The sequence below is a fragment of the Falco biarmicus genome, chromosome 1 (assembly GCF_023638135.1).
Source record: "Falco biarmicus isolate bFalBia1 chromosome 1, bFalBia1.pri, whole genome shotgun sequence".
NCBI classification, from domain to species: Eukaryota; Metazoa; Chordata; class Aves; order Falconiformes; family Falconidae; genus Falco; species Falco biarmicus.
Genome location: NC_079288.1, coordinates 73,597,126 through 73,612,080, shown reverse-complemented (window position 1 = coordinate 73,612,080; position 14,955 = coordinate 73,597,126). Strand labels below are relative to the sequence as shown.

Sequence of the window (14,955 nt, the reverse complement as noted above, 5' to 3'; positions counted from 1 at the left end):
TTAATGCAGATGGCCTATGAAATATTTGACACTTTCTCTGACTGCTAAAGGCAAACAGGCTCTGGAGAATTTGGTACTTCATTGCATTAGTGCTAGGAATGGCTGTCCAGGGTATTAGTGACTAAGGAAGATGGTCGTGTCTATGAAAGATAAATGTTCACAAAGATAGAACTTTTCCAAGATCTCCAAAAAACCTGGCTAGAAAGTATCATGAAAAAACAGGGAAAAGACTGATGGCTGAAAGAATACTAAATCTACGATAACACTCAAAAAAGCAAGAGGGCTGGCACAGATCGCATAAAGAACGGCTAACCTGCCATCAGTACAAGTCGGAAGAGCAGAGAATATGGGAAAGATTAAATCTGAAAAGAAAAAAAAAGATAAAGGATAAAATATGTAAATATGAAACAATATGATTTTATGACAGAGGTTTTGTGAAACAAACCTGATGTATTTTTTATTTTTAATTTAAATTTTGTTTAACAAGGTAGATGGATAGGCTTCTTTAACACATTTGCCTTAGCACTGCATGGCACTTACGTAAAAAATTAGTTGTTGTAATTATCAGTATTGAATACATGAAATGGGATTAAGCCCTGGCTAAATGATAGATCTCGAGGAATAAATGCACAGAGGGAAATGTCACTGAACGGGATTCTTCTATGGGTTTGAGGGTTATTAAGTCCTGTTTCCAAAACTGCTTCCACAATATGCCAACAAGTGCCACCTGCAGATGGATAAACTGGAGATCACTGATGAAAAATGAGGACATTATTTTAACTCCCACCTGCTAGAATAAGGTTAATGCTAGAATAACACCTCTTGTTCTGGCACCTTCATTTAGAAAGTTGTTAAGGACTTTCTGTCTGTTTCTGTTGTTGCCAAGTAGGTCAGTATAATATCTGTAGCCTAGTGCATACTCACCTGTGAGTGCATTTAAAAGACTTTTGAGCAAACAAAGGCTGTGTCTCAGGAGATGATGAAGCATTACTGAGACAGCCAATCCCAAATGTACATGGAGGTTTAGCAGGAAAAAGAGGGAGAAAAGGATGATCAGGTGGGAGGGGAATGTCTCTGGAGTTATGAAGTGGCTGATTAATACAAAAACCTTGCAGCTAGCTTGCAAGGATATTGGATTTAGCAGAAGAATTAGTGAGAGTTAAACAAACTTGTATTTAAACACACATATCTGTGAGTGAAAGAAAATGTCTATAAAAAAATTGGTTGGTTCCGATTTTCCATCTTCGACCAGGAAAATATCCCTTATAAAAAAAGAAAAATTTGAGTGTTTGCCAAACCTGGGATCTATTTAATATCCACTCCCTCCTTGTAAGTCATCGTAATTTTTTCCTGTTAATCAATGACCTGTAAGATAGCCAAACTTTAATCAGAGGAAATGTTATTATTCTGCTGGTAAAAGTGTTTGTGACGTGCCAAAGAATGTTTGTTTAAATCTTAATGGATACAGCGCAGAGAGCAAGTTTCATTACCTTACAGGAAAAAAGCATTTATTTATCACTTGGTGTGAAGTCAAGTGTTCCGTAAGTTTGCTAACAATTGTGACAAGTTCCAGATAAAATTATAGGAATGATCATAAATAATACCCCAAAGCCTTAAAATATTGCCTGTGAGGAAAGGACGGACTATTTCTGTTTGTAAATTAAAAAAGAAAGCCCAAAGTTTAAGATTAGGATTAAAGTTAGACAAAGGTCATCAAAGATTTAGACTCTTTGACGGACAGAAGAAAGTCTATGAATTCACTGGGAGATGTTCAAGAAATGGGGGAGAGGGGGAACAGAACAGTTATGACACCAGAACTGCTGTTTCCTGTAATATTACCTCGGTCGTCTAAAGCTCCCAGTTCCAGCAAGTCAGGCTGGAAAATTTGGAGGGAAGGTCTTTCTCCTGAGCTTTCCGGCATATTCCCTCTGGATTGCAGCTATATCACTGACAACTCTATTTTCACAGTACTTGTGGTGGTCCCAGCTGGAACGCACAAATAAGTCAAAACTCTTTACCCTCCAGTTTGTAAAATTTATAAACTCTTTTTTAATATTCCACCAGCCAAGGAAGGTGCACGGACATTGAGAAGATTGACAGAAGGGAAGAAGTAAGCATGTATGATATTGACTGTTAGTATCTGGCGAGATGAATCCTGAATCCAATTTAGGGAACTAAAAATAAGGATGGTCGGTTTAAAAATGACTTACTTGAATGTATTTCAAGTATTTCCTTACTACCTGAGATGAAGCAGGAGCTTGGGTTTGTATTATCTGAAAGCTGCTTCTCAGAAGCAACTGGAACTTGCTGGGTGGGTGATGTTGTCCCGGCGGCTGTGACATCACCGAGGATGTGTCACAATGGGAGCTGTCTTCAGGGACATCACCAGGCAGCCCCACTGCAGTTTGCCTTCGGCGCTCGGTGAGTGCAGCATGCAGGGGGAAGGCTGGGCTGGGTGGGGGACGGGGCAGATGCCCAGGGCCTTTCTAACCCAGAGCGAGAGGCGAGCCCCTCAGGGCAGGGCACGGTACCGCCCTCGGGGCTGCGGCAGAGCTGCTGGGGGCTCCCGCTGGGGGCAGGTGCCCAGAGCGGCTTTGGGGATGGGACGGGTGCCCGTGGCTCCATGGGACGCTGTCCTGTGGCAGGGATGGGGCCTCGGGAGACTCTATGGGGACAGCCCGCGGCTCCCGCCGGTACAGTGCTCACAAACCCTGCCCTTGCTCCCTCGCACCTCCATCACCCCCTCTCCTACCGGCCCCCAGCTCCAGGCGGCTCCTGCCCCGCTCCCCCAGCCCCGCGCTCCCTCCCACCCAGCCCTGCTCAGCCCCCTTTTCTCCCACCTCCTCTAGGCCATGGCTGCGGCAATCGCCCTCATCCTGGCTATACTGGCCATGCAGCCCACGCAGAAGGGCCTTCACCGCAGAGATATGGCCACAAACGAGCGGATGCGTCAGCGTAAGGCGTATCTGGATGAGCAGACGACTCGGGTGATGCAGGAGCTTGACCGGAGCTGGGGCACGTTCCTTCCCACGTTGCAGCAGTGGCCGCTTTGGACTGTTGCGGGGGCCCTGGTGCTGCTCGCTAGCGTCTGCTGGCTGGTCAGGAAAATGAAGCTTGCCTCTGGCAGCCGCAGTGAGCAGGACAGAAAGGAGGATGACAGGGAGGAGGAAGACCTCCATGGTGCACTCAGCGGTGGCATCTCCATGGCTGTGCCCACCCCACCGCCAATGCAGGAGCTGCCTGACACGTGCGAGGCCCTGAAGGAGCTGGTGGGTGACCTCCTTAAGGTCTGCCAGATACTGTGCAAGAGGAGTTTCTTGCCAGAGCTGTACCCAGCCACTGGGGAGGAGGGTGCCTGTGAAACCTGGAGTGTGCACGGGAACAGCATCACCTACCGCCTGCCTGTGCTCCTGTGGCCACCCCCCGGGCACTCTTTCACCCTGGAGCCAGACACCGCGGGGCAGCTGCCAGAAGGGCAGCCCAGCATCCGTGTGGGGCTGGAGTGTGTGTGCTTGAGGCAGCAGCTGCTGGGAGATGAACCGTGCTTGCTTCACCACCCTGAGGTCCAGCTGCCGAGAGATCAGAAGTCATTCCTCCTCTACACCCTCTGCACACGCTCCTGCCTAGACATGGATAAAGTCACCTACTGGGTCCAAGAGTTGGTGAAAGCAGCCTGGCTGCTTTTGCCTGAGTCAAGCCACTGCCATCTAACGCTGCTGCCCTCCTTCAAGTCCTGCAGGTTCCATCTGACAAGCAGCTCTGAGATTGACATCTGCACCGAGCTAATTTTTGTGGTGCCTCCAGGTGCCTATGGAGGCCTTGAGTAGGCGGAGGCCAGCTTCACCAACAGCATGCCACGGCCGGAGAGCTGTGCTGCTCTTGAGATGCTTCTTTGCAGGTACGCGGCAAGGCACACCCAGCAGGACAGTTTCCACCTCAGAGGTCTGCAGCTCTGCACCCATCTCCTGGTGGTCACAGGCTTTTCCACCCGTACCTGAGACCCTGAGGATCTCTTCTCATCTCTCAACGGTGGGGCCCGAGGGACAGCTGTGGACACTGGCCCAGAGAATCTGCTCACCCCAGAGACTGCCTGGGGAGTGCGTGCCGCAGATCTGAGCAAGCTGGGCACGGACATGACACCGCCCGAGGGGAGCTCAGCATCACCGGCATGTGGGGAATGTCCGCCGGTCCAGCTGGAGATGCCACTGCATCTGAGGATCCCGATACTGCTTGTAATCCTGTTATTGTAATCCTGCGACGCAAACATGACAATAAATTAGTTTGTTTTAGCCAGCCGTCTGTCTGTGAGTGTCTGTGCAACACTTTGCTGGGGCACGCGGGCGGGTAGCAGGTTGCTGCCTCCTCAGATGCAGAGGCAGCGGGGCGGCATTTTGAGGTCAGCAAGTAGCACCGAAACAGAATGCTTCCCCTGACCCCTTTTCCCTTTCTTCTTGCAGTTTTCTGCTCTGCTTCCATTTTAAGGGCAAGGTGCCTCTGTGTGTGTATGCTGGATGGGAGGGAGCCAGACCTTTCTCAGCAGTGACCACTGACAGCACGAGAACCAGTGGGCACAAATGAAAAGGCATGAATTTCCCTCTGAACACAGGCAAGCGCGTCCTGACTCTGAAGGCGTTCACACTTGGTGGAATGCATCCCATGGCTGGAGTGCTGGGATGGAGGGCTACAGGCTGTTCAGGAGCAGTAGGCAGGGCAGGCGAGTTGGAGGTCGCACTCTGCACACAAGGGAGAGGTTTGATTGTACAGCCCTTACCATTAGTGATGATGTGGTTGAGAGCCTCTGGTTGCAGGTTTAGGGGGCTGGAAAACAAAGGGGAGGTTGTAGTGGGTGTCTACCACTGATCACCCAGCCAGAATGTAAGCACCAGTGAGTTCCTCTGCAGGCAATTAGGAGAAATTCCTGGAGTGGTAGCCTTTGTCTCGATGGGAGATTTCAGGTTCCCAGACATCAGCTGGGAATATCATACTGCAGTGACGAGCAGCTCTTGGAAAGTCTTGCTTTGTAGGAGTGGACTGCTACTTCTCGAAGGTGGTGAGCTGACTAGTAGGGATGAGGAAGAGGCGGAGGCATTCAATGGTGTTTTTTTTTCCTCAGCCTCGAACAATACTGATAGACCTTGGGCTGCCTGGCCCCGTGATTTGGACCACAAGTGTGGGAGCAGTGACTATCCATTTGTGAAAACTGAAACCATAAAGGACCAGCTTTATCAGTGAATGTGCACAAGTCCACAGGGCCTGATGGGATTCATGCCAGAGTACTGAAAGAGCTAGTGGACATTATGGCAGGACCCCTCTTGATCCCCTGCCAAAGGCCCTGGGAGTCTGGGAGGTCCCTGCTGGCTGGAAGCTAGCCAGTGTTACTCCAGATTACAAGCAGGGTGTGAGGGAAGACCCAGGGAGCTACGCACCTGTTAGTCTAACCTCAGCTCCTGGGAAAATGATGGAGAAGATGGTGCTGGGTCCTGTTGAAAGGCATGTAAAGAACAACACAATTTTCAGGCCCGGTCAACACGGGTTTCACAAGGGGAAAAGTCCTGTTTAACTCATTTGGTATTCTGTAGGATAAGGTCACCCGACTCGTGGGTGAAGGGAAGTCTGTTGTTGTTGTTTTTCTGGATTCCAGTACGGTGCCCCTCACAGCATCCTTCTGGACAGGTTGTCCAGCTGTGGGATGAGCAGGTGAGGAACCAGTTGAAGGGCAGAGCTCAAAGGGTTGTAGTGAATGGGTGTACATCTGGCTGGTGATTGGTCACCAACGGTGTTCCTCAGGGTTTGAATTGAGGGCCGGTCCTGTTCCATACATCTATCAGTGGTCTGGGTGCAGGAGTTGAATGCACCCTTAGCAAGTTTGCTGGCGATACCAAACTGCAACATGCTGTTGACTCTCTTGAGGGACAGGAGGCCTTGCAGAGGGATCTAGGCAGATTGGAGCATTGGGCAACTAATAATGGGATGAAATGGAACAAGTCCACATGCCAGATTCTGCACCTGGGCTGGAGCAATGCTGGGCTCAAGTATGAACGTGGAGAGGAGTGGCTGGGGAGCAGCCCCACAGAAAGGGGTCTGGGGGGCCGGTGGGCAGCAGGCTCGGTACGAGTCAGTGGTGTGCCCGGGCAGCCAAGGGGGCAACCCGCGTCCCGGCGTGCAGCAAACACGGTGTAACCAGCCGGTCACGGATGTGATGTCCTGCTGTATTCAGCGCTGGGGCGGCCTCCCCTCCAGTACCGTGTGCAGTGCTGGGCCCCCCAGCTTAAGAAGGATGTTCAGGTGCTCGAGTGTGTCCAGAGGAGGGCAACAAAGCTGGTGACAGGGCTGGAAGGAGTGTCCCGTGAGGAGCAGCTGGCTTTGTCTGGTTTGGAGAAAAGGAGGCTGAGGGGCGACCTCATTGCTCTCTGCAGCTTCCTGAGGAGGGGAGGTGGAGGGGCAGCTGCTGAGCTCTTCTCCCTGGTATCCAGTGGTAGCACATGGGAATGGTTCAGAGCTGGGCCACAGTAGGTTTAGACTGGACATTAGGAAGCGTTTGTTTGCCGAGAGGGTGGTCAAACACTGGAACAGGCTCCCCAGAGAGGTGGCTGATGCCCCAAGCCTGTCAGTGCTTAAGAGGCATTTGGACAATGAATGCCCTTAAGAACATGCTTTAGCTTTTGTTCAGCCCTGAATTTGTCAGGCAGCTGGATTAGATGATCGTTGTAGGTCCCTTCCAACTGACATAGTCCTATTGCTTTCTATTCTGTTCTGTTCTGTTCTGATCTCATCTGTTCTAATCCATATGGTAGCCCTGCTTATATTTCCCAGCTGAAATCAGGGCTTCTGGGCTATTGTTGATGGTCATAGAACTTGAAAAGACACTCTATCTCGGTGTCCAAGTTGATAGGACAGAATTATACCACTTTTTTTATACCACTGTTAAGGCTTTTCATTCATGTGGGTTCATCTGAGGCAAAGCCTGGTTTTGTATATACTGAGTAAGTATTCTAGCATATGTATATATATATGCATTATATATATATGTAACATATATATAATTCTTGCACACACAATCAGCCCTGCTTACACTGAATTGCTATTCAGTATCTGTTTATTTCCTGTTTCTTTCAGAAAAATCACCTGCAGTTGTGAGCCAGGATATTACCATCTAATCCTGTCACGTGCAGCCCCTGTGGCAGAACTGCAAACTGAACCCAGACTTGATCGCTGACCAGTTCCTCACTCCCAAGGTCGTTTTTCCCTGTGGCTGGTTATGGTGAGTAAACCATCATGGTAATGGTGACTAAGAATAACAGCATTGGCTGCCTTTTGCCAACTTTTCTTTTAACTAAGACATAGTTCAATTTAGCATCCTACTCCCATGTTCAGTTCATTGCAATTAGCCAGTCTTTAACTTAGATGACACATATTCTGGCATGTTTTTTACTCCCTTGCCTTATTAAAAGCTAAAATGACAAGCTTTCATTTGCTTTAGCTTGAATCCAGTTTGACACCTCCTGGTGGAGTGAGCTTCTTGGTACATTTCTGCTGAAATCCCACATGAACACATGCTTTATGGCAAATGCTGAGCAAGCACTATGATTTAGATGAAAAACTGGGCCTGGGGCTACAGCAAACTGCATGGATTATCTCGTCCAACTGCAAATTTGCTTTCAAAGGTATATCTATAGCTGCCAGCCATACAGGAGTTTCTGTCCTCTCGACTACGTTTCCTCTAGTTGATGTATTATCGGTTGGTTGCTTACCAAACTATACTCTTAGAGGAAGAATGTCTGTTAATGTCTCAGTGAAGTGGTGACCAGGGTAATGAAATTGTTACTCATGAATACATTATACAATGACTGAAACAAAATAATATATCTAATGAACATAAATGCCAAAGAGCATTTGTTCCTTAATAAAACCAACAATTGCTATAAGTTCTGCAATAATGCATTTAAATTACAAGGAACAGTCATAGGTTAGTGCCCTGATGTGTTAGGTGCTGTGTACTTGCAGTGTAAATGTAACACTTGAATCTAAAGGCACAAATATAAAAAATAAAACATAAAAATGAAGAAAGAAGGAGAGTCTGAGCAGGTTAGTTGGCGAAGGAATAAGAAATGGCATAACAAAATAAAAACAACTGTGCAATTCACCATTCTGTTCTTTGCACTTACTCAATTATGCAAACAAAAAGTAATCTTAGAAATATCCTGAGAGGCAAAGTAGATTAAATTAAATCAAACCTATTACTCAAATTAATAATTTAGCACATTTGTGATATATTTTTCTTTTAGTTTTTCAGGCCATAAGATTTATCAGCCCTGCTGGCAAAGGAAGACCTTTCAGGAAAGAGCATGGGACCAAGTGAGTTATATATAAATTAGAAAGAACAACACTGAGGTAAATTTCCTTCAGTTTTGTGTTGCCTACCATTGACTTTATGGCACTGCTAACATTAACAATGGGAGCCAGCACTCTATACACTGCCATTTAATTACAATACATACAAAGCTCTGGGTCTATGTACAAAATACACTGAGAAATTCATGCAAATTGGGCAAAATTCACTACTACGTTCTGAACGAGCTTATTCATACCCTGGTTCCTGCTACACAGGAGCTTTATTCTTAATTTTCTCTCACCAAAAGACGGGAGAAAGGGGTTTTGTGAAAAAAGCTTAGAGGTCACACTACCAAGGCGATATTAAACTAAGGGGAAAATGTGTCGCAGAACTGAAAGCATTAGCATTTAAACCAACCTGATTTAGATGATACAGATGTAAAACGTGGTCGTTTCATACGGTGAAGCCTCTTTTATTATTACGAGCTGTAGCACTGCATCTCCCTGTTATCAATGTTGTGTTTACTCCATTTCTCCAGGAACAAAGAAGTTCCTGCCTGGCACAGAGCTGGAATTACAGTCCTCATGTCCCTTCTCCCATCAGTCACCTATGTTCAGAGCGTGCTGGGACAGGGAGGAAAAGTGAGTGAATCAGAGTGGATGCTGGTTCTGCCTGCACAGGGGATGGCTCCTTTAGTGGTGTGTGACCTAAGCTGGGGTCTAGGGTGAAGAAGAGTCAGGCAGCTCTGCTCACAGCTGGGACAGCCTCTGCTCCACCGCCGCAGAGCACAGGGCACAGGACAAAACCTTTTTAAAAGGAAGGTGTAAAAATGGCTGATAGTGCTTTCCTTTTCAGTGTCAGGAGGGGGAGGGCTGTGTGGCAGGGAAAAGAAAGGGCCATGCTTTGCCTGCTGGCACTGGTGAGTCCTTCAGTCCACCCTGATGTTCATAAAACCCCAGCCTGATGCACTGAGGCTGCCAGCACTTAACTTTCCTCCTAACTAATATTTCAGTGTTATCCCATGGTGTTATCTAGCTGCATTTTCGTCTCTGGTCTGATACGTTAGAGCCTTGTGCTAAACTTTGTCCAAAAGATTCTGCTTCACAGTGTGAAAACAGTCTGTCAGGGTGTAGCACCCATGCCAGCTTAATACAAAAATACCTCTTTTACCACAAACAAGTGTCTTCTAATGATTTAGGCTCAAGAATTCAAAGTAGTTCTTTATTTCTTTAAAACAAACAAACAAAAATCTCAACCACAGCTTAAATGACCCTTAATTTAGTGGCTGGCAAACTGGCAAAATGCCAGATTTTGTTACAGATCTTAAACGACTGCGCTTAATTTGTGTCAGGGTACCCAACCCTGAGCATTATCTGAGTTCATTGCCTTATTTGTTTGTAGTTTATAAGCTATAACGTTATTTTAGCTTGAAAATAAGGAGAAGAAAAATGACTATAACAATCTGGGTATTCATGCATTTACCAGCTGCTTTTGCAGATAAGGTAGGTAATACTGGCAACCTTTGGCTTCTTGTGACCACATTTGAAAGTAAACGATATCTACTGTAAAATCCACATACCTCTGTGTCGAAGTGTGGTTTTGAGGGAACAGAAAGGTCAGACGTAATTCAATGTCATGTTACACCATGTATTGACTTAAGAAATCAGAGGTGCAAATCACTTAATAAGATTACTGTAAGATGTACGAGAGCAGGATATTTCACCATGAAAAGACTGCAGGAAGCTTCAAAATGCATTACTGAAGTAAATACTGATGCAGATTTGAAAGGCTCTTTGAAGAAATTTGCTCTAAGCATTAGCTAATTTAAAGATGTAACCATTTGCACAGGAAAGCACATTTGTGCAGATGAGCAGAGGCAACCGCAGCCCAACTTTCCTGTGCCATCCAATGCAGGCTAAAGCAGCAGCTGAAGCTGTCTGCTGCAGTGCTTAGCAATCCTAGACCTCATCTTCTGGCCACAGAAATTACCTTCACAGGCACATATTTTGAAGAAATAGATATTTCAAGGAGAATCTCCACTTACCCAGCACTTAGTTTCTAGATCTTTTCTTTGCCTGTATATCATACCATTTGCATAAGCGTAGCAGTCACAAAGTTAGAAGGTTTGTAGGTGGCCTAAAATTTCTCCTGTCTGTGCAACACACACATTTTAATGCAGATGGCCTATGAAATATTTGACACTTTCTCTGACTGCTAAAGGCAAACAGGCTCTGGAGAATTTGGTACTTCATTGCATTAGTGCTAGGAATGGCTGTCCAGGGTATTAGTGACTAAGGAAGATGGTCGTGTCTATGAAAGATAAATGTTCAAAAAGATAGAACTTTTCCAAGATCTCCAAAAAACCTGGCTAGAAAGTATCATGAAAAAACAGGGAAAAGACTGATGGCTGAAAGAATACTAAATCTACGATAACACTCAAAAAAGCAAGAGGGCTGGCACAGATCGCATAAAGAACGGCTAACCTGCCATCAGTACAAGTCGGAAGAGCAGAGAATATGGGAAAGGTTAAATCTGAAAAGAAAAAAAAAGATAAAGGATAAAATATGTAAATATGAAACAATATGATTTTATGACAGAGGTTTTGTGAAACAAACCTGATGTATTTTTTATTTTTAATTTAAATTTTGTTTAACAAGGTAGATGGATAGGCTTCTTTAACACATTTGCCTTAGCACTGCATGGCACTTACGTAAAAAATTAGTTGTTGTAATTATCAGTATTGAATACATGAAATGGGATTAAGCCCTGGCTAAATGATAGATCTCGAGGAATAAATGCACAGAGGGAAATGTCACTGAACGGGATTCTTCTATGGGTTTGAGGGTTATTAAGTCCTGTTTCCAAAACTGCTTCCACAATATGCCAACAAGTGCCACCTGCAGATGGATAAACTGGAGATCACTGATGAAAAATGAGGACATTATTTTAACTCCCACCTGCTAGAATAAGGTTAATGCTAGAATAACACCTCTTGTTCTGGCACCTTCATTTAGAAAAGTTGTTAAGGACTTTCTGTCTGTTTCTGTTGTTGCCAAGTAGGTCAGTATAATATCTGTAGCCTAGTGCATACTCACCTGTGAGTGCATTTAAAAGACTTTTGAGCAAACAAAGGCTGTGTCTCAGGAGATGATGAAGCATTACTGAGACAGCCAATCCCAAATGTACATGGAGGTTTAGCAGGAAAAAGAGGGAGAAAAGGATGATCAGGTGGGAGGGGAATGTCTCTGGAGTTATGAAGTGGCTGATTAATACAAAAACCTTGCAGCTAGCTTGCAAGGATATTGGATTTAGCAGAAGAATTAGTGAGAGTTAAACAAACTTGTATTTAAACACACATATCTGTGAGTGAAAGAAAATGTCTATAAAAAAATTGGTTGGTTCCGATTTTCCATCTTCGACCAGGAAAATATCCCTTATAAAAAAAGAAAAATTTGAGTGTTTGCCAAACCTGGGATCTATTTAATATCCACTCCCTCCTTGTAAGTCATCGTAATTTTTTCCTGTTAATCAATGACCTGTAAGATAGCCAAACTTTAATCAGAGGAAATGTTATTATTCTGCTGGTAAAAGTGTTTGTGACGTGCCAAAGAATGTTTGTTTAAATCTTAATGGATACAGCGCAGAGAGCAAGTTTCATTACCTTACAGGAAAAAAGCATTTATTTATCACTTGGTGTGAAGTCAAGTGTTCCGTAAGTTTGCTAACAATTGTGACAAGTTCCAGATAAAATTATAGGAATGATCATAAATAATACCCCAAAGCCTTAAAATATTGCCTGTGAGGAAAGGACGGACTATTTCTGTTTGTAAATTAAAAAAGAAAGCCCAAAGTTTAAGATTAGGATTAAAGTTAGACAAAGGTCATCAAAGATTTAGACTCTTTGACGGACAGAAGAAAGTCTATGAATTCACTGGGAGATGTTCAAGAAATGGGGGAGAGGGGGAACAGAACAGTTATGACACCAGAACTGCTGTTTCCTGTAATATTACCTCGGTCGTCTAAAGCTCCCAGTTCCAGCAAGTCAGGCTGGAAAATTTGGAGGGAAGGTCTTTCTCCTGAGCTTTCCGGCATATTCCCTCTGGATTGCAGCTATATCACTGACAACTCTATTTTCACAGTACTTGTGGTGGTCCCAGCTGGAACGCACAAATAAGTCAAAACTCTTTACCCTCCAGTTTGTAAAATTTATAAACTCTTTTTTAATATTCCACCAGCCAAGGAAGGTGCACGGACATTGAGAAGATTGACAGAAGGGAAGAAGTAAGCATGTATGATATTGACTGTTAGTATCTGGCGAGATGAATCCTGAATCCAATTTAGGGAACTAAAAATAAGGATGGTCGGTTTAAAAATGACTTACTTGAATGTATTTCAAGTATTTCCTTACTACCTGAGATGAAGCAGGAGCTTGGGTTTGTATTATCTGAAAGCTGCTTCTCAGAAGCAACTGGAACTTGCTGGGTGGGTGATGTTGTCCCGGCGGCTGTGACATCACCGAGGACGTGTCACAATGGGAGCTGTCTTCAGGGACATCACCAGGCAGCCCCACTGCAGTTTGCCTTCGGCGCTCGGTGAGTGCAGCATGCAGGGGGAAGGCTGGGCTGGGTGGGGGACGGGGCAGATGCCCAGGGCCTTTCTAACCCAGAGCGAGAGGCGAGCCCCTCAGGGCAGGGCACGGTACCGCCCTCGGGACTGGGGCAGAGCTGCTGGGGGCTCCCGCTGGGGGCAGGTGCCCAGAGCGGCTTTGGGGATGGGACGCGTGCCCGTGGCTCCATGGGACGCTGTCCTGTGGCAGGGATGGGGCCTCGGGAGACTCTATGGGGACAGCCCGCGGCTCCCGCCGGTACAGTGCTCACAAACCCTGCCCTTGCTCCCTCGCACCTCCATCACCCCCTCTCCTACCGGCCCCCAGCTCCAGCCGGCTCCTGCCCCACTCCCCCAGCCCCGCGCTCCCTCCCACCCAGCCCTGCTCAGCCCCCTTTTCTCCCACCTCCTCTAGGCCATGGCTGTGACATTCACCCTCATCCTGGCTATACTGGCCATGCAGCCCACGCAGAAGGGCCTTCACCACAGAGATATGGCCACAAACGAGCGGATGCGGCAGCGTAAGGCCTATCTGGATGAGCAGACGACTCGGGTGATGCAGGAGGTTGACCGGAGCAGGGGCACGTTCCTTCCCGCGTTGCAGCAGTGGCCGCTTTGGACTGTTGCGGGGGCCCTGGTGCTGCTCGTTAGCGTCTGCTGGCTGGTCAGGAAAATGAAGCTTGCCTCTGGCAGCCGCAGTGAGCAGGACAGAAAGGAGGATGACAGGGAGGAGGAAGACCTCCATGGTGCACACAGCGGTGTCAGCTCTATGGCTGTGCCCACCCCACCGCCAATGCAGGACCTGTCTGACACGTGCGAGGCCCTGAAGGAGCTGGTGGGTGACCTCCTTAAGGTCTGCCAGATACTGTGCAAGAGGAGTTTCTTGCCAGAGCTGTACCCAGCCACTGGGGAGGAGGGTGCCTGTGAAACCTGGAGTGTGCACGGGAACAGCATCACCTACCACCTGCCTGTGCTCCTGCGGCCACCCCCCGGGCACTCTTTCACCCTGGAGCCGGACACCGCGGGGCAGCTGCCAGAAGAGCAGCCCAGCATCCGTGTGGGGCTGGAGTGTGTGTGCTTGAGGCAGCAGCTGCTGGGAGACACACTGTGCTTTCTCCACCACCCCGAGGACCAGCTGCCGGAGGACCAGAGGTCGCCCCTCCTCCACACCCTCTGCACACACTCCTGCCTAGACGTGGTGAAAATTGTCTGCTGGGCCCAAATAGTAGTAAAAAAAGCCTGGCTGCTTTTGCCTGAGTCGAGCCACTGCCAGCTAACGCTGCTGCCCTCCTCCCAGTCCTGCAGGTTCCAGCTGACAACCGCCTCCAAGATGGACATCTGCACTGAAATGATTTTTGCGGTGTGGCGGGACAGCAAGGCTGAGCCTTGAGTAGGCGGAGGGAGGCCAGCTTCACCAGCAGCACGCCACGGCCAGAGAGCCACACTGCTGTCGAGATGTTGCTTTGCAGGCACACGGCCAGGCACACCCAGCAGGACAGTTCCCACCTCAGAGGTCTGCAGCTCTGCACCCATCTCCTGGTGGTCACAGGCTTTTCCACCCGTACCTGAGACCCTGAGGATCTCCTCTCATCTCTCAACGGTGGGGCCCGAGGGACAACTGTGGACACTGGCCCAGAGAATCTGCTCACCCCAGAGACTGCCTGGGGAGTGCGTGCCGCAGATCTGAGCAAGCTGGGCACGGACATGACACCGCCCGAGGGGAGCTCAGCATCACCGGCATGTGGGGAATGTCCGCCGGTCCAGCTGGAGATGCCACTGCAGCTGAGGATCCCGATACTGCTTGTAATCCTGCGATGCAAACATGACAATAAATTAGTTTGTTTTAGCCAGCCGTCTGTCTGTGAGTGTCTGTGCAACACTTTGCTGGGGCATGCGGGCGGGTAGCAGGTTGCTGCCTCCTCAGATGCAGAGGCAGCGGGGCGGCATTTTGAGGTCAGCAAGTAGCACCGAAACAGAATGGTGCTTTGCAGCATATGGCAAGTCATACCCAGCAGGAC

The 14,955-nt window shown here is 47.5% G+C and overlaps 1 protein-coding gene across 1 annotated transcript; it reads left to right on the top strand.

Moving 5' to 3' along the window:
- Nucleotides 1–2,852: 2,852 nt before the first annotated feature.
- LOC130141716 (inositol 1,4,5-trisphosphate receptor-interacting protein-like 1) lies at nt 2,853–3,910 on the top strand. The gene has a single exon (XM_056323199.1). It carries the CDS (start codon nt 2,853–2,855, stop codon nt 3,825–3,827), a length of 975 nt encoding a protein of 324 aa, XP_056179174.1. The 3' UTR covers nt 3,828–3,910.
- The last annotated feature ends 11,045 nt before the right edge of the window (nt 3,911–14,955 follow it).